This window comes from Pseudophryne corroboree, chromosome 4, assembly GCF_028390025.1.
Source record: "Pseudophryne corroboree isolate aPseCor3 chromosome 4, aPseCor3.hap2, whole genome shotgun sequence".
In the NCBI taxonomy this organism is placed as follows: domain Eukaryota; kingdom Metazoa; phylum Chordata; class Amphibia; order Anura; family Myobatrachidae; genus Pseudophryne; species Pseudophryne corroboree.
The window spans coordinates 636631926-636651672 of record NC_086447.1 but is presented as its reverse complement, the minus strand read 5'-3'; the positions used below and the strand labels follow the sequence as shown (position 1 = coordinate 636651672).

The window sequence follows — 19747 nt, the reverse complement described above, 5'->3', positions numbered from 1 at the left end:
TTACTTGGACGATCTCCTGATAAGGGCAAGGTCCAGAGAACAGCTGGAAGACGGAGTAGCACTAACCCAACTAGTGCTGCAACAACACGGGTGGATTCTGAATTTTCCAAAATCTCAGTTGACCCCGACGACACGTCTGCTGTTCCTGGGAATGGTTCTGGACACGGTTCAGAAAAAGGTGTTTCTTCCGGAGGAGAAAGCCAGGGAGTTATCCGAACTTGTCAGGAACCTCCTAAAACCAGGGACAGTGTCTGTGCATCAATGCACAAGAGTCCTGGGAAAGATGGTGGCTTCTTACGAAGCGATTCCATTCGGCAGATTCCACGCACGAACTTTTCAGTGGGATCTGCTGGACAAATGGTCCGAATCGCATCTGCAGATGCATCAGCGGATAACCTTATCGCCACGGACAAGGGTGTCTCTTCTGTGGTGGTTGCAGAGTGCTCATCTGTTAGAGGGCCGCAGATTCGGCATACAGGACTGGGTCCTGGTGACCACGGATGCCAGTCTGAGAGGCTGGGGAGCGGTCACACAGGGAAGAAACTTCCAGGGAGTATGGTCAAGCCTGGAGATGTCTCTTCACATAAATATACTGGAGCTAAGAGCGATTTACAATGCTCTAAGTCTGGCAAAACCCCTGCTTCAGGGTCAGCCGGTGTTGATCCAGTCGGACAACATCACGGCAGTCGCCCACGTAAACAGACAGGGCGGCACAAGAAGCAGGACAGCAATGGCAGAAGCTGCAAGGATTCTTCGCTGGGCGGAAGATCATGTGATAGCACTGTCAGCAGTATTCATTCCGGGAGTGGACCACTGGGAAGCAGACTTCCTCAGCAGACACGATCTACACCCGGGAGAGTGGGGACTTCATCCAGAAGTTTTCCACATGATTGTGAACCGTTGGGAAAAACCAATGGTGGATATGATGGCGTCCCGCCTCAACAAAAAACTGGACAGGTATTGCGCCAGGTCAAGAGATCCTCAGGCAATAGCTGTGGACGCTCTGGTAACACCGTGGGTGTTCCAGTCAGTGTATGTGTTCCCTCCTCTGCCTCTCATACCAAAAGTACTGAGAATTATACGGCAAAAGGGAGTAAGAACGATACTAGTGGCTCCGGATTGGCCAAGAAGAACTTGGTACCCGGAACTTCAAGAGATGCTCACGGAGGATCCGTGGCCTCTACCTCTAAGACGGGACCTGCTTCAGCAGGGACCGTGTCTATTCCAAGACTTACCGCGGCTGCGTTTGACGGCATGGCGGTTGAACGCCGAATTCTAAGGGAAAAAGGCATTCCGGAAGAGGTCATTCCTACACTGGTAAAAGCCAGGAAGGAGGTGACTGCACAACATTATCACCGCATTTGGAGAAAATATGTTGCGTGGTGTGAGGTCAGGAAGGCCCCCACGGAGGAATTTCAACTGGGTCGATTCCTACATTTCCTGCAAACAGGATTGTCTATGGGCCTCAAATTGGGGTCCATTAAGGTTCAAATTTCGGCCCTGTCTATTTTCTTCCAGAAAGAATTGGCTTCAGTTCCTGAAGTCCAGACTTTTGTAAAAGGAGTACTACATATACAGCCCCCGGTTGTGCCCCCAGTGGCACCGTGGGATCTTAATGTAGTCTTGGATTTTCTCAAATCCCATTGGTTTGAGCCGCTCAAATCGGTGGAGTTGAAGTATCTTACATGGAAAGTAACCATGCTACTGGCCCTGGCTTCAGCCAGGAGAGTATCAGAATTGGCGGCTTTATCATATAAGAGCCCATATCTGATTTTCCATACGGACAGGGCAGAACTGCGGACGCGTCCTCATTTTCTGCCTAAGGTGGTGTCAGCGTTTCACCTGAACCAGCCTATTGTGGTGCCTGCGGCTACTAACGAGTTGGAGGATTCCAAGTTGTTGGACGTGGTCCGGGCATTGAAAATATATATTTCAAGAACGGCGGGAGTCAGAAAGTCTGACTCGCTGTTTATATTGTATGCACCCAACAAGATGGGTGCTCCTGCTTCTAAGCAGACGATTGCTCGTTGGATTTGTAGCACAATTCAACTTGCACATTCTGTGGCAGGCTTGCCACAACCTAAATCTGTCAAGGCCCATTCCACAAGGAAAGTGGGCTCATCCCGGGCGGCTGCCCGGGGGGTCTCGGCATTACAACTCTGCCGAGCTGCTACTTGGTCAGGGGCAAACACGTTTGCAAAATTCTACAAATTTGATACCCTGGCTGAGGAGGACCTTGAGTTCTCTCATTCGGTGCTGCAGAGTCATCCGCACTCTCCCGCCCGTTTGGGAGCTTTGGTATAATCCCCATGGTCCTGACGGAGTCCCCAGCATCCACTTAGGACGTTAGAGAAAATAAGAATTTACTTACCGATAATTCTATTTCTCGTAGTCCGTAGTGGATGCTGGGCGCCCATCCCAAGTGCGGATTGTCTGCAATACTTGTACATAGTTATTGTTACAAAAAAAATCGGGTTGTTATTTGTTGTGAGCCGTCTGTTCAGAGGCTCCTACGTTTGTCATACTGTTAACTGGGTTCAGATCACAAGTTATACGGTGTGGCTGGTATGAGTCTTACCCGGGATTCAATATCCTTCCTTATTGTGTACGCTCGTCCGGGCACAGTATCCTAACTGAGGCTTGGAGGAGGGTCATAGGGGGAGGAGCCAGTACACACCACCTAATCCTAAAGCTTTATTTTTGTGCCCTGTCTCCTGCGGAGCCGCTATCCCCATGGTCCTGACGGAGTCCCCAGCATCCACTACGGACTACGAGAAATAGAATTATCGGTAAGTAAATTCTTATTTTTTGTTTGTTACCTGCAGTTATGTGAATTTGCATTATTTTTGATTGATACGCAATGCGTATCGCTGCATGCTACTTTTTCTGTGTATCATTATGTTGTTGTGTCCTGTCCTCCCCCTCCCCTAGACTCCCTTTCCCTTCCAAATTTTTGGTTTCAAAGCTCTGGTGTACCTACGTCCCAATCTGGTATTATGCAACATGTCTGAGATTAAAATAGTCTCCTTTAATGTGGGAGGGTTTAATTCCCCCGCAAAACGCAGGAAGGTCCTAATATATTGTAATAAATTAAAACTAGATATAGTCTTTATTCAGGAAGCTCATTTGATACCTAAGGAAATGTTGAAACTCCAAATGCTAGGATGGAAACTGTTGGCTAGTGCATCCTACACCTCTAAGTCAAGGGGAGAGGTTATATTAACACGACGCACATTACCATGTGAACTTGTAAAAGTTATTTTAGATACTGAAGGTAGATTTGTAATTGCTAATGTTTTATTACATTCTAAGCCTTACACACTTTGCAGTGTATATTCACCACCTTTATATACTACTAAGTTCTTTAGGAAGTTATTTGCAGAACTGACTCCACATATGGATGGGGATTTGTTAGTATGCGGAGACTTCAATCTCATTTCAGACAAATACCTTGATAGGTCCTCTACTCCCAAAAAATCCTTCTCCTTCCCTAAACTTGGAATTCCCCAATGTATATCCAAATTATCCTTAGTGGATATTTGGAGGGCTGCTAATCCCACCTCCAAGGAATACACTTGTCTCTCTTCTGCTTACCACACTTTGTCAAGAATTGACTATTTAATGATTTCCCGGACTTTGTTCACAAGAGTCTCTGATGTTGAAATTGAGTCAATATCAGTATCGGACCACTCTAAGCAGTGGTTTTCTTTGCGTATTTCTGATGAACCATCCCCCAAAAGGATATGGACATTTTTCTCCCACCTCTTGGTCTCCCCTGACTTCCAAAATGTGTTGATAGATTGCTGGAGAGATTTCTGTTCCAACAACCAATCCCACACGAGCGCCAACCCCCTCTATTCTGGCAAATGGCAAAATCAGTGTTAAGGGGCACAATCCTCTCATATATGGCGAAATTAAATAAGTCCTACGCCTCCTCTTACCTTACCCTGCAATCTAATTTGTCCTTTACTTACTCTGCTTACTGTCAAGACCCCACTGTGTCTAATAGGCAAAAATACTCTGTAGCTAGAACACACTTTAATGAATATTTAAACAATAGAGGAAATAAGTCTTTGTATAAGGTCAACTATAGATATCACCATTTTGGTAACAAGACAGGCAAGCTTCTAACCAATATATTGAATGGCACCAGGCCGTCTGCGATTGTTCATCCCCTACAGGGCTCAGATGGCACCCTAACCTCCTCAAATAAACAGATAATGTAGATCATGACTGATTTTTACTCTGCCCTCTATTCTCACAACCCACGACTCATGCTAAGGATGAAGCACCCGAACCCAGGCATGACCTAACTTGGTCCATTGTTCCATTCCCGCGAATGAACCCTGCACTGGAGAAAGATCTGATAGGCCCCGTCACTCCTGATGAAGTTACTACAATAATCAAATATTTAAAGCAAGGTAAAGCTCCTGGCCCAGATGGGTTTGGAGGTAGCTTTTACAAATGTATGCTTCCCCAGGTTCTAGACACATTGGTTGATACCTTTAATTATATGTTACAGTCTGGTCTTTCCCCTTTTTACTTTAATGCAGCCTACATTAAGGTCCTACGAAAACCAGGGAGGGAACTTACTCGCCCGGGATCATATAGGCCGATTATAGGCCGATATCGCTTTTAGACTCGGACTATAAGATCCTAGGGAAGCTACTTGCAGACAGACTTAAAGTGGTTTTGCCCTCTATCATCCACCCAGACCAAACTGGATTTATTGCTGGCAGACACTCGGTACTCAACGTGAGGAAGGTCATTACTGTTGTCCAACATCTCCAACATTCTACTGACTCCTCCCCTCCGGGTATAATTATGTCCCTTGACGCTGAGAAGGCCTTCGATCTTGTACTTTGGCCTCACCTGTACTCCACCATGTCCCGCTTCGGCCTTCCCCATGCATTTATATCTTATGTTAAATTACTGTACTCCAACCCGCTCTCACAAATTGTTTGCAATGGGCAGATATCAGATTATTTTCCCCTGCACAAAGGCACAAGACAAGGGTGTACCTTGTCACCCCTACTGTTCGCCATTGCCATTGAGCCCCTAGCTATTTTACTACGTGGATCCACCGGGTTTAAGGGAATTAAAATTGAATCACATGAACTGAAAGTCTCTCTATTTGCAGACGATATGCTGCTTTTTGTCACTGACCCCCTGACCTCAATTCCTATCATTATGTCATTGATCAATGACTTTGGAAAGGAATCTGGGTATAAAATCAACGTCGACAAATCGGAAATTCTACCGATTGGTCTTTACTCAATGGATCTCAATTCTTCCCTGGTTTTCTCACGTTTTAAAATCAATACCTCACAAATAAAATACTTAGGCCTATTCATTACCAACAAAGTTGAGACCTTGTATAAAGCTAATTTCACCCCTATCATACGAAATACGACCACACTAATGTCATCTTGGGACATGCTTCCACTCTCCCTGTTAGGATGGGCGGCGGTGATTAAGTCGGTAATCTACCCGAAAATATTCTCTCCCATCCAATTGCTGCCAATTACCCTGTCTAACAATGACATTCTGAAAATTAACTCCTCTATTTCCTCCTTTCTCTGGAAAGGTCAACGACCTAGAATTGCGCTCTCAAAACTGATGCTTCCTAGATCACATGGGGGGCTGGGTATCCCAGATTTCAAAGCATATGCCATTTCTGTATTCTTTCGCTATGCGGGGGATTGGTTGTTGGACAAGTCTACTTACACCGATGTGCTTTTAGATCAGGCAATTTTTACCCCTTATTCTCCCTCCGCACTATTGCATCTTACATCCTCAGCTATCCCGAAACATATCAATTCCAATGTAATTTTCCACGATACTTACCTTTTGTGGATTAGCCTACATAAAAAATTGAAGAGAGATTTTCGTTTCTCCCCCTTCCTCACACTTTGGGGCAATCCCGACTTTCCACCATCGATTCGAAACACATTACTCCAGGTCTGGAGAAGAGAAGGTATTGCTCTTGTGAACAAAGTCTTTGACCCTGGTGGCACTGTGTACACTTTTGCTGATTTGCAGCAACAATTCCAACTCCCAAACAGACACTTCTACTTATATTTGCAGGTGAGACACTATGTTCAGTCACTCCCCTCTCACCGACCCACTGACTCCCTTACACACAACCCTCATGTTATAATTAAGATACTGCAACATAGAACTGCAGCGACATACAAGATTCGCCACCTATATCCTTATTTGGTTGAAGCGAAGGTTAATACCCCCCTCTACTCGCAGAAGCTACTCACACAATGGAAATTGGATATACCCACCCTCCCATGCTCCTCAGAAGTTCTTCTGTTGCAGTGCTGCAAATACACTAAATGTTTGCACTCCGCTTACTTGCAGGAAACACACCTTAGATTTCTTCATAGAGCATACATATCACCAGCCCAACGGAAATATATGGGAGGTGAAGATACAGGGATGTGCACAAAATGCACAATGCAGAATGCAAAGTTGTTTCATTATTTCTGGGAATGCTCTAAGATTCGTAGATTTTGGTGTAAAATAGTCTACTTTCTGAGTACTACTCTTAATGTGTCCCTAACTCCTAACCCTGAGGCTTGCCTTTTGTTCTACTTTAATGGCTGGAATCTTGGAGTTCACTCTCCCCGTTGCATACCTCTCGTTATTCTCATACTGACTCTACCCAAAAAACTAATCCTATACATTGGCAAATAAATCAGCGGCCACTCTTCAGGAATTGAAATTGAGACTTCTGACGTTGTATTTTGATATGCGTTCTCTTCTACTGAACAAAGTCTTTTCCTTACGGACCTTTCACAATAAACAGTATCCAATAACTAATTATTATTTATCTTCCTGTTGAATTGATATTTTCTCTCTGGGACTACCTGCTGTATAACCCAATTGACTGATTAGTGATTTGTGTATAGGTACTCTGGAATATACCTTCTCTCTCTCCCCCCCCCCCCCCATTTAGTCTCCCTTGTCTAGATACCCTATGTGTGTGTCTGTTGATCCTTACTGTTATGCTTTATTGTTCTGCTTTATTGCTCTATTATGTAGATACTTATGCTCCTCTCGTCTTGATCTTCAATTGTGTACAACTTATTTGAAAATATGACAATAAAATGTTGTAAAAAAAAAAAAAAACATATGGGGGATACACCTTACTGTTCTTTAGCTAATTTTGACGTACACTTAGAACAAGTATAAAAAAAAAACATTCCATCCCACCAGTCTTGGCTGTGGATTTACCTCTTTTGAAAAACAAATAGGGTTAAATACAGTATATGAAGCAGTAATAAGAGTGGAGAAGTTGCCCATGGCAACCAATCAGCTGTTTTGTATAATTTTATAGTATGCAAATTGTAAATGTTACTTCAATGCTAATTGGTTGCCATGGGCAACTTCTCCACTGGCTCACTTCTCTACTCTTATACAGTACATTTACCCCATAATGAGAGAAACCTTACAGTTGCTGGAAGCAATCAAAAACCCAAAGTGAAGCTTACCATGACAACTGATCCCAGCATAATATGGGGCAGAAAACTGCTTAGAGAGCCCCTCTCCCCTCAAAAATTAGTTTCTTACAGCAGAGACACAATAAGAGGAGAGCAGGAGCTGCAGGTCCCTTTATCTGTAGCTCATTCTAGCAGGCTTTCATCTGTGAGGACAACACACCAAGTATGAGGAGCTCTGATCCTTGCGGATAGCTCCTCCTTCAAGGGCACTGCTCAAAATATTGCCTCCGTCCCATTGTGGCCAGAATATACCTAGTAAGGTCCTGCCGTACACAGTAGACCCCATCTGATCTAGAAGCTCTGTACCATTTGTGGATGGTTGCAGTGACTGTGTGCTCTGCTCTCCAAGTAAGAATAGTGGTTGTCACTTAACTGGAGATGTTGTCCATCACTGTGGTCATTGATTTTGATAGTAGTGCAGAGTACTAATGGTCATAGTGGAAATTAATTGGCAGTTGGAAGGGCTTTGGAAGCAATCCCTCATTAGGAGCAGTGGTCATCTGGAGGTAGTACTATATCGGTACCTCTTTTCTTTAACCCACTTCTGACATCCTGCTGCATTAGAGACTATATGTATGCAGCGATCGTAGTGAAGGGGTTAATTGAATTTAAAATCGGCATTGCTAGATACAGCTGTGTTATAAAGTGCTGTTTGTGTTGGGCCATTTGTACACCGTGGTCAGCAGGGGCAGATTTAGGGATAAAGGTGCCCCTAGGCAAAACAGTAACGGTCACCCCCCCCACCTGCCTAATTTTATTATATTTATTCATTGGTTATAAGCACTCATTTGATGATAGACAATTTATTAGAATAATAATAATAATAATAATAATAATAATAAAAAAAGCCACTATGAATTTTTTTTATTTTTAATCATGTATACATATTTACTCAGTAGGACAGCTTACAGGGGCAGTCTGCGCATGTCCGACCCATTTACACGCCATTCCAGATGGCATATGGTACAGTACAGTACAGTGAAAATATTCTGCAGTTACAGGTACTTTTTGTGCTGATGTTATCTACACCATGCATCCAAGTGCCGCCCCTAGGCAGGTGCCTCACGTGCCTAATAGGAAATTTGCCACTGGTGGTCCATGTTCTCCATATGATGAAAGAGAGATCTTTTAGATTATTGCTTCCCTTACAAGCACTTGTCTGAAATATTGAATAAAGCCTATATATGTAATGAGAGAGAGAGATTCATATTTTTTTCTGCATTTGTTTTTTGCTAATAACAGATTCCAGTGGCTTCTTCTGTCCCTGCTGTAAGTTTAGTACCACCTGCATTTCCTGTGTCCATGTCGGTTCCTCCACCTGGCTTCACTGCTATTCCTCCACCTCCGTTCATGCGAAGTTTCAACCCTTCCCAACCACCCCCAGGTAAACACACACAAAATTTGTATAAATATGTATCCATATTAATTTTATGATTCTTCAATAATATATGTAGTGATATGAGGGGCTGACGCAGCGTTGGCCATATTTTAGCCCAAAAGTGTAAGCACAATTTGTGTTCATTAAAAAAAAAGCATGTATATGTGAAGCTACAACTATCTCCAGATGACTGCAGGTCAGTGGCAGTAACATATGCACCTAGTTTACGCTAAGCATACATCACATACACTTGTGCCCATGTTTATAGCCATTTGTTTTGTTAGTGAAATACGCATTTGTTATCAGCATCATTAAAACTTCAAATACTTCTTTGTTAATTGGTACTTATGTATACATGCCATTAATCTACTCTGTGCTAGAGCACCCCTGCCCTCCACTCTTCTGCCCATCCAGTCACAAGAAGGTGTAAGCACCAGAATAAGAAGGTGTAAGAACCACCTTTCTAGTCATGCACAGAAAAATTTTGCACAAGTTAGATTAAACTAAATGGGAGGCAGTCAATTTACCGCCTGTCGGGATCCCGACGGTCAGGATACCGTCGCCGGAATCCCGACACCACCTGAAACCAGCTTGTTAGCTCTTTTGGTTGGTTGTCCATGTCACCACCTGGAAGGGAATAGAACCCTGGGACACGCTGTGCTCGCCGCCGAGATCTCGGCTGTCGGGCTCCCGGCGTGGGGCTCCTGGCCGCCGGGATCCCGACCGCTTGGATCTCGTACTGATCCCAGCTAAATGGCATACTGGATCAGGCTCATAATTTGTAAACAAGTACTCTCTGTTAGAGTGACACACTGTATACACTGTACTCAGGGTGCCATTGACCCAAGACTGTTTCACTATGCTTCTGTTTTCACGTGGTTCCATAGTCAGTAAGGCTTTGTAACCCTGCTTGGACGTCTTAATCTTTGGAAGTTTTTGACATCTGATTGATACTCCCATTCGCACTTCCCTCCTCAGCCTTTTAAAGCTGGTGACTGGGGTCTTATAGCTATCTGGGAGTGCATCATTCATTAAACACACTTTTTTGAAAAATCATATGTAACAATAGGGTTGAAGTTACTCTCTTTATGATAATATTGGAATGGCTATTTCTGTAGTGAGGAGGAGTTTTGAGACAACTTATGATTGAATGTTGGGCTGGGTTCTTATGCAGCCCTATCTACATGAAAAAAATATAGTTCTCTTACGTCCTAGAGAATGCTGGGGTCCACATTAGTACCATGGGGTATAGACGGGTCCACTAGGAGCTAGTGGCACTTTAAAAGTTAGAGAGTGTGGGCTGGCTCCTCCCTCTATGCCCCTACTACCAGGCTCAGTTTAGAAAATGTGCCCGGAGGAGCCGGTCACAGCTAGGGGAGCTCCATAGGAATTTCTCTAGTTTTATTATTTTTCTTTGAGTTTAGGCACAGCGAGGCTGCTGTCAACAGCCTCCCTGCTTCGTGGGACTTAGGGGGGGGGAGTAGTGTCTGCCCTGCAGGGTTCAAGCCACTATCTCCGCTGACAGGACACTGAGCTCCTGAAGGGGGTGATCGTTAGCCGCCCCAGGCGACCGCTCACTCCCGCAGCACTGCCGCCACCCCCTAACAGAGCCAGAAGATTCCAATGGCGAATGAGTCACCGGCTCCCCATAGCAAGCGGGGAGCCGGTGTGAAGATGGCGGCAACAGGGTGGGAGCGCAGTATTAACTGCACTCCGGAGGCTGAGGGGTACCTAGTGCGGCGCTGTGAGGGGCACCCTGAGCTAGCGCCTATACCCTACACTGGTCACCAAGGCTGTCGGGGACCTAAGTAACGCTGCCAGCACCATTCCTCAGGCCAGTATAAAGATGTGAAGAGCTGGAAGCAGCGCCATGTGAAGTTGGCGGAGCTTCTCCTCAGAGTGGTCCCAGCAGCGTTCAGCGCCATTTTCCTGCCTGCAGATCCTGTACAGAGACGCTGACAGGGAGAGCTGTCCCTACAAGCAACTCCAGCTATCCTGTGCGGTTACCAGGGGGTTGTAGAAGGGGGGGAGGCGGTGAATTTACTGACAGGAAGCTATCCAAAAATTGGAAAAGTCAGGGTCATTGTTCCAGTTCCACCTCATATGCACAACGTGGGTTACTATTCAAACCTTTTGTGTTACAGAAACTGGATGGTTCGGTCAGACCAATTTTGAACTTGAAATCGCTAAACCCTTATCTAAGGGAGTTTAAATTTAAGATGGAGTCTCTGAGAGCGGTGATCTCAGGTCTGGAGGAGGGTGAGTTTCTGGTATCCCTGGATATCAAGGATGCGTATCTCCACATTCCGATTTGGTCTCTGCACCAGGCTTATCTCAGATTTGCACTGTTAGACAGTCACTGTCAGTTTCAGGCACTGCGATTCAGTTTCTCCACGGCACCGAGGGTGTTCACCAAGGTGATGGCAGAGATGATGTTCACTCCCTGTCTGCGGAGAACCATAATTCCATACCTGGACGATCTGCTGATACAGGCGTCGTCCAGGGAGAAGCTGTTGCAGTCCATTGCTCTCACAACTCATCTGCTCAGGGTTTATAGTTGGATCCTGAACCTTCCAAAGTCACATTTGGAGCAGACAAGGAGATGGTCTTTACTGGGGATGATCCTCCACACGGAAGTGCTGAGGGTGTTTCTACCGGTGGAGAAAGCGTTGGTGATACAATCAATGGTTTGGTACTGAAGCCAGCCCGGGTTTAGATTCATCTGTGCATTCATCTTCTGGGGAAGATGGTTGCCTCTTACGAGGCTCTGTAGTTTAGAAGGTTTCATGCTCGATCCTTCCAATTGGATCTCCTAGACAAGTGGTCGGGTTCTCATCTACATATGCACCTGAGGATACGGTTGTCGCCGAAAGCAAGGATTTCAGTCCTCTGGTGGCTACAAATGCCTCACCTTCTGGAGGACCGCAGGTTTGGGATACAGGACTGGATCCTTCTGACCACGGATGCAAGTCTCCCGGGCTGGTGCACAGTCACTCAATGGGAAACCTTCCAAGGAAATTAAAATCCTATTTTATGGGAGTTTTCAGGAAAGCCACAGAACCCCTAATTGCCAACAGAAAATCTTTCTTCCAGATTACCAATCTCAGAATTCAATAATTGTATACAAGTTTAAGATCCCAATGAGGGTATGATCCCAATACAGCTGTCTGGAGGCCAGACATGCAGCACTCATTGATAACATTTTTGTACCTCTGACCTAGTATTCTCTGAAACAGCTGAATAATTTAAGTGATTATGGGACTGATTCAGTGTTGCACGAAAAACCTGATGGTTTACATACAGCACCGATGGTGAGAGATTTGCACATGCGTAGGATCAGTAGCAGCATGGTTGGCATGCTGTAGACATATGGGGTTGGGCAGCAACAGTGAACATTTTATTAAACAGGGGCACAGATATTCTGTCCTCCAGCAGAGAGATAGCACTAGCCAATCAGCGTAACCTGAGAGTTAGTCAGATGGCCAGTGTTTTTGTTGATGATCCAATGCAGCAGCGGATCACAGAACCTGCACGAGGCGTCTACTTACACAAGGAGACTTCTGCCCAATGACGCAATTGCTGTGTACACTGTTTCCACCTCTGAATCACGCCCATTGTCCAGACCCTTCTTTAAGAACTAAAGTACTCTAGATAATCTAAATATATGTTAGGTTTCTTATCTTATAATGAAAATACTTTAATGTCAACCCAGGAGCTTTCTAATGAAAGGAAGCTCCTTGGGGGAAATTCAGTTGTTTTTCCATGCACGATCGCGCCTTATATCCATCTAAAATGATGGGGTGATAATCAATTGTTAGATTTTTTATTTTGCGCATGTCGCACCCAAATAGATGGGTTTAGCCACATAAAGTGACTAAACCCATCTAAAGTCCTGGTTAGCATCTTGGACATCCAAACTTGAACTTTTCACCAATATCCGCTCCCCACTGCAGGAGTAATACCCCTTTTCCACTAGCTTTTTTAAACACGGGTAAATGCGCGGGGGCGCGCATTTACCCCTGTTTTTCCCTAGTGAAAACAGGTCCCCCGGCAAATTCCCGGATCAAGTGATCCTTGATCCGGGAATCCTACCCGGGTAGCTAGCCGGGTTGAACACGTGTTCAACCCGGCTAGCTGTCTAGTGTGAACGGGTGCCGTGTCGAGGCGACACGGCTCCCGTTCACAGTACATAGGGAGGGCGGCGCTGGGAGATCATGTGATCTCCCAGCGCCGCCCCTGCCGCGTCACTAGCGCATCACCAACCCGGCAATTGCCGGGTTGGTGAGCGCTATCTGCAGGGAGCTGTAGCACATGTCGCAGCCGTGAAAGGCGACACGGCTGCGACCCGTGCTACACTAGTGGAAAAGGGGTATAAGTGAGCATAAATTATTTTCTTGCGCCAATCAGTAGAAACAGCTGAATAGCTGCCGTCAGGCACACAATACTGCTGCTGGTGTCAAAATCAATTTGACACTAAAACCCGCCCCCCCCATCTGATGATGGTTTTACAGACCTCTTGCCATTTTAAAAACCTTTCTGTACCACAATATTTTTGACCAATTCAATACTGCAAGAAGAACAAGAGCTGCTCCTTTTATATTACAGAGAGTCCTTGGTAGCGTACCTACTTAATGAATAGATAAACAAGCTGAAAGGGCAACAAATGAGACATTGGGGCAGATTCTGAGTTGGAAGCAAAGCAATAAAAGAGCAAATATTTTTGCAACATGGTAAGACCATGTTGCACTGCAGTTGGTGCATATATAAAATGAGCAGAGAGATTTCAGCCGGGTACACACTAGGTGATGTGTGTACCCAGCAATATCGTTAGCGATGGGATCCGGGGGCTGGGGTGGGAGCAGATGCCATGCTGCATTCGGCAGCATAGCCCTCACTAATGATGTTACCCGTTGGACCTGCATGCACGTCTGACAGGCAATGTCGCATACAATGCAAGGGAGCGCACAACATAGTGTGTACACACTAGACGATGTTGTTACCAATGTGTCGGAATCGTGCACATTGTCTACTATATCATGTAGTGTGTACACAGCTTTAGATTTGAGAGGGGCGTATCTAAACTCACTTCTAAATTGCAGTGTACAAATAAAGCTTTTCTGTCAGCTACTTGGGGACACTGGCACAACTTCAAGACCGCGGGGGTGATGATGGTGGCTTACGTGGAGATGGCACTTTAAATAATCTAAGAAGTGAAATAGGCTCCTCCCCCTCTATCTCCCATCATCCCTCAGTTTAAAATTTGTGCCGAGGGAGCCGGTCACTGCTGACTGAGCTCCAGCTCAGTCTATATTCACTTTCATTTATTTAATCTATTTAGCTTTTTTATTCATGGGACTTGGTTCCCTCAGCCTCAGGAACCCTTCGCCACTTATATGAGAGAAGTGAGGTCCGGGTTACACACTAGCAGTGTCAAGCTGCACAAGGAGAACAGTGCTTAACCCGAGAGACACTGTTCCTCCCGAGACAGCAAGGAGAACAGCGCTTAACCTGAGAAGCACTGTTCCTCCCGAGACAGCCGCATCCTGAGTCTGGTTGGGGTGAGTGAGCCTCCTTGTGTAAGGCACTGTGCGGCTCCCGCATCCAGCGCAGCGGCGTCCTCCACATTCCCTCCCCTCCTCTTCCCGCTGGCTATGACTGGCAACAGCAGCGGCGCGGTCTCCACTACACTGCCGTGCTGATAGTACACATTGCGGCAGTGTGGGTGAGTGATACTCCTTTCACACTGCCAATGCCGGATCCCACCTGGGAATTGTAAACGGGTCCTTCCCGGGTGGGATCCGGCATTGGCAGCTGCTGCAGGCTTTTCCGACCCGGCAAAGCCTGCAGCGGAGGTAGAGGCGGCGCTGGGAGATGAGCGGAGGTAGAGGCGGCGCTGGGAGATGAGCTCATCTCCGCGCTGCCTCTCCCTATCTAGTAAACTGGTCCCGGGTCGCATCGACCCGGGAGCCCGTTTACACAGCCACTGACCCGGTATTCAACCCGGGTATAACACTGCTTTATACCCGGATTGAATTGCCGGGTCAGGCGACCCGGGATTTCGGCTATGCCCCTTTCACACCGCACGCCAACCCGGCAATATGCCGGGTTGATACTGTTTTATTTGTGTGGTGTGAAAGGGGTATGAGCCTCTCTGTGTGGGGCACTGTGCGCGAGTGGCCGCGGCGTGGTCTCCACTGCACTGCCGCGCTGACAGTACACAGCGCGACAGCATAGCTCACTCAGTGCAGGATAGAGGGAGTTTACAGCGGACGTTAGTGCGGCGGATCCGTGGTAAGCAGCGGATCTGGGGTCTAAGGCGTAGGGCATTTAACTAGAAGGCAGACGGCATCTGGAGCACCTTGTGAGTTGGGTGCAGCCAAAGGCTGATTTTAATTGTGTAAGGCACCCACTCAAAATGGTGCTTAGGAACCTGGTTGAGATAGGTGCCTGTGCATAAGGGACGGAGTTGGCAGGTTTTCAAACTGTCAATCACAGAAAAAGGCGCCTTCCTCAGCTAGGCAGCTCATGAATAGCAACAATGTTTCTTCTCTCCTCAGTAATCTGCACTGTTAGCAGAGACAGGTGCACATTCCTTCAGACTGCCAGAAACCTGAAAGCCTGCACATAAAGTACAGCCTGGTAGTACAAATATTATACCTTCCTCTATCCTTCTGATATTTCTCTCTCCCCCTCTATTATTGAGAGTGCTGGTGTGAATTGTATGTGTCTCCACTCTGTCCGTCACAATGGCAGACGAGGGACCAGCTAATAAGGCATCACAAAAACAATTTTTCTCTGGCAGGGTCCACAGGATAACATTGGGATATGATGGAGCCACAGCTGATTGGCACCAAACGATCACAAGCTTTCTGGCCTCCCAGGATGCAACGGGCTCATCCATATATTCCCGCCCACTGGCTCAGTCAAATCAGTTTTTTGTTTAGTGCGGCAGGAGCCGGACCATGGTCATAGGGCTGCTGTGTTTGGCAGCCCTAAGCTTTATTATTTTATTTTTATTACTACATTGTTTTGAGTGATCTTTCCTAACAGCGTCTTACACGCATATTGGAAAGAGTCGCTCCAGCAACTCTCCGCCGGGTCGCAACAACGCTTACCCACGGTACAAGTGCTGTCTTGACAGGCGACTGTGTCGGATATCATAGCAAGTCCAGCAGATGTTACCAGGCTGTGGCCGGAGCACAGGGAGAAGGTAAGACATCGGTTCCGCGTAGCAGGGAAATACGGACACAGCCGCACTGTTTTGGGAGGAGACCACCAAACAGTAGCTTGCGCGCCGCCACCACAGGTGCTCCAGCGCTAGGCCTTAGGGATCCTAAGGCATCAGGATTAGTTTGAGGCTGCTATCCCTAGGGTTGATGTCAGCAGTGGGGAGTCAGACGCTCTCCTGGTCACCCCTCCCCCCAGTACATGACCAGTTTCCGTGCGTTTCCCACCATGAACTGATTGCCCCACTTCCGTCTCAGACGCTACCACGAGGGGTCTCGGTCGCAGCATAGGCCGCTGCGTCTGTGTACACTAAGGTTACCGCTGAGAGACCGGGTCACAGACATGAGCGTCTGCATACACTAGCGTTCACTGGGCGTCTGTGTCCACTAAAAGTTACCGAAGCGGCAGTGTACACTAGTAGCGTCTGGATCCACTCAGCGTTCGCTAACATATTGATCGATCCTGGAAGTGGGGTGAGTCTCCCTGTATCCCACTCTACGGAGTACGGGTTATACAGCACTAAATTTCTATCTACTTTTTGCCAGTATGAATAGTTAAGTTTAGTGCCTATTGCGTATGAGTTTTTGTACATTACTGTGGTTTTCTTCGCAATACGTCTGAATACGTTAAATAACTGTATAGAACATAATTCAGTAAATGTACTCCTACGTACTTGAAATGTGTTCGTACTTGATAATATGCACATTTGACTAATATATGATTAAATATAACATGTGACTGACTGCTAGTGTGATTGCTGACTTTATATATGTTTGTCAGTGGTTACTTCTGAGCCTCAATGCTGGTGCTTGGGTTGGGGTCAGATTGATATCACTTTTATACAGGTAAAGTGATTACAGTCACAGATTGTGTAGTAGACTGTGAAAAGCTGGTTATTTATCATGTCTAAGAGCGGCTAAGGTGACGAGGTTACATTAACAGTAACACCAACACTCATAACTTGTTTATCCTGCATCTGGCACATGATGGGTTATGTGCAAATTGTTTTGCGTTTCAGCAGATTGCAAGGCAGATCCCTGTACAACGACAAATAGATCCACCTTGGGCTATGTTTGCACAAACCTTATCCAGTATAGCTGACAGGTTGGTCCCTACAGCTTCAACTTCAGGAATAGGGTACACTATTAACCCATACATGCAGCTCCAATTTTATCGTATAGCCCCAACAGCTTCTACAAATCAGCAAGCTGATAAACCAAGGGTAAATATATCATCAAATTCACAGGCTACACAGGATGATACATCAGGTGAGGATAGCTCCATATACTCTACTTCACCATATGAAGAACAAGTGGAAGGTTTCAGCTCAGAGGATATAGCTGAGTTAATTGGAGCAATGAAGGCTATTCTGTCTCTAGAGGATTCAGCTGAGCCAATAATAAAAACTAAGGCACCTGTGTTTAAACGTCCCAAAACAGTTAGGGTTGAGTTTCCAGGGTCAGAGGAACTGACGGAAATTATGGAGGAAGCTTGGGCTACACCCAATAGGAAATATAGTATTCCAAAAAAATGGTATTCTTATTACCCTTTTCCAACTGGGGACTGTTTAAAAAGAGAAGTACCTCCTAAGGTAGATACGCACGTCATTCGATTAGTGCGAAAATCTATTTTGCCTTTACCATCTACATCATTAAATGATGTCACAGACAGAAGAGTGGATGGTTTTTTGAAAAACATTTTTTCTCTTGTCAGGGGCAGTCATAAGGCCGGCTATGGCCTCAGCCTGGATGGCACAAGCGGTAGTTGAATGGGCTGACGAACTGGAAAACGGGCTCTCAGCACCTACTAGGGAGCAGGAGTCCCATATAGCTCATATGAAGCAGGCTGCGCTATTCTTAGAAGAAGCAGCAATGGATATGGGTACGATTGCTTCTAAAGCATCAGCCTTAATGGTAGCTGCTCGCAGAGCAATTTGGCTACGTACATGGAAAGCTGATACAGAATCCAAAAAGGTTCTGGAAGCTTTGCCTTTTGTTGGGAACATTCGTTTTGGTAAGGAATTGACAAATAATCTGGAGTCATGCAGAATCCAAGAAGGTCAGGTTTCCTGCCAGTTATAACCCTAAGCCTAAGGGTTACGGGTTTTGGCCATTTCGGTGGCAAGGTAAAACAGAAGGTAAAAATGAATCGAAGCAAACCCAGTACAATAAGTCTGGTAAAGCAAAGAAGCAATGGGCCACCAGGGGTCCAGCTTCCAAACTAGAACAGAAACCATCAGCCTGATGGTGCGGGCCTCCACCTGGGGGTCTCCAAGGTAGGGGGCCGACTTCAGTTTGCACACATATGGCAGCAGTCGACAAAAGATGCTTGGGTGCAAGAAGTGGTATTATGTTTTCCCTTTCAAGAAGCAGCCTCCTCAAAGGTTTTTTTGCACCGATAGAGACGAAAGGCCAGGGCCCTTGAAGAAGCAGTTCAGAAACTGCTTCAGTCCGGGGTAATTATTCCAGTACCCCCGGCACAACGGGGGCAGGGTTTTTACTCCAACCTATTTTTGGTCCAGAAGCCAAATGGGTACATTCCCAATCTCAAAATGCTAAACAAATACATTTGGGTCCCAAGGTTCCACATGGAGATGTTACGCTCCATAGTTTTGGCCATGAATCCGGGGGATTACAAGGTATCTCTGGATATACAGGATGCTTACCTGCATGTGCCTATAGCATTGTCCCATCAGTGTTACCTCAGGTTTGCTATCCTCCAAGATCATGGTGGTTATGGCACCTTATCTCCGTAAGCAGGGGATAAGGATTTTTCCATACCTCGACGATCTTTTAATCCTGGCACAATCCCAGGAATTGCTATTGAGCCATCTCCAACAGACAATAAGTTGTCTACAGAAGCACGGATGGCTCATAAATTGGGCAAAGTCATCTCTGATTCCGTCACAACGGATGATTCACTTGGGGGCTGTATTGGACTTAAGTCTGCAGAAAATATTTTTACCTTTAGATAAGATATCCAAGGTACAGTTTATGACTCAGGAGTTGTTGCACAGTCAGACAATATCAATTCACGCAGCAATGCGAGTGATGGGGTTTATGGTGTCAACATTCGACATGGTGGAATATGCACAATTTCACTCAAGACCTCTGCAGCATCTGATTCTGGCCAGATGGAATGGAGTACATCAGACAATAAAGAAACAGATGATGATACTTCCAGTAAAGGTGAAAAGTTAATTAGCCTGGTGGCTACAGACATCCCATCTAGACAAGGAGAGACCCTTTTGGATATAAGATTGAGAGATCCTGACAACGAATGCCAGTCTACAGGGCTGGGGAGCAGTGTCCGGAAAATTATGGTTCCAGGGACAATAAAAAAGTTGCCTGCCAATAAACCTGTTAGAACTTCAGGCCATATACATGGCACTGATTCAGGCAAAGGACATTCTGCAAGGAAAACCAATCCAGATCCGCTCGGACAATGCAACGGCAGTAGCGTACCTCAACCATCAGGGAGGAACTCGCAGCCAAAGAGCAATGAAGGAGGTAAGTCACATACTGAAGTGGGCTGAACTCCATCTTCCAGCATTGCCTGCAGTGTTCGTTCCAGGAGTCCTAAACTGGGAAGCAGACTTTCTGAGTCGACACACCATTTGGGCAACCGAATG

At 46.0% G+C, this 19747-nt stretch overlaps 1 protein-coding gene across 6 annotated transcripts in view; it reads left to right on the top strand.

The window, feature by feature from the left end:
- Nucleotides 1-19747, top strand: part of SCAF8 (SR-related CTD associated factor 8) — a 766315-nt gene that overhangs the window by 385348 nt on the left and 361220 nt on the right. For all 6 annotated transcript variants that reach the window (XR_010176108.1, XR_010176106.1, XR_010176107.1 and 3 more), the window contains one exon: nucleotides 8754-8895. Coding sequence is in view for 3 of the 6 variants with exons in the window: in XM_063917713.1 (XP_063773783.1) it covers nucleotides 8754-8895 (142 nt within the window). In the remaining 3 variants the exon portion in view is untranslated. The remainder of the gene's footprint in view (nucleotides 1-8753; nucleotides 8896-19747) is intronic.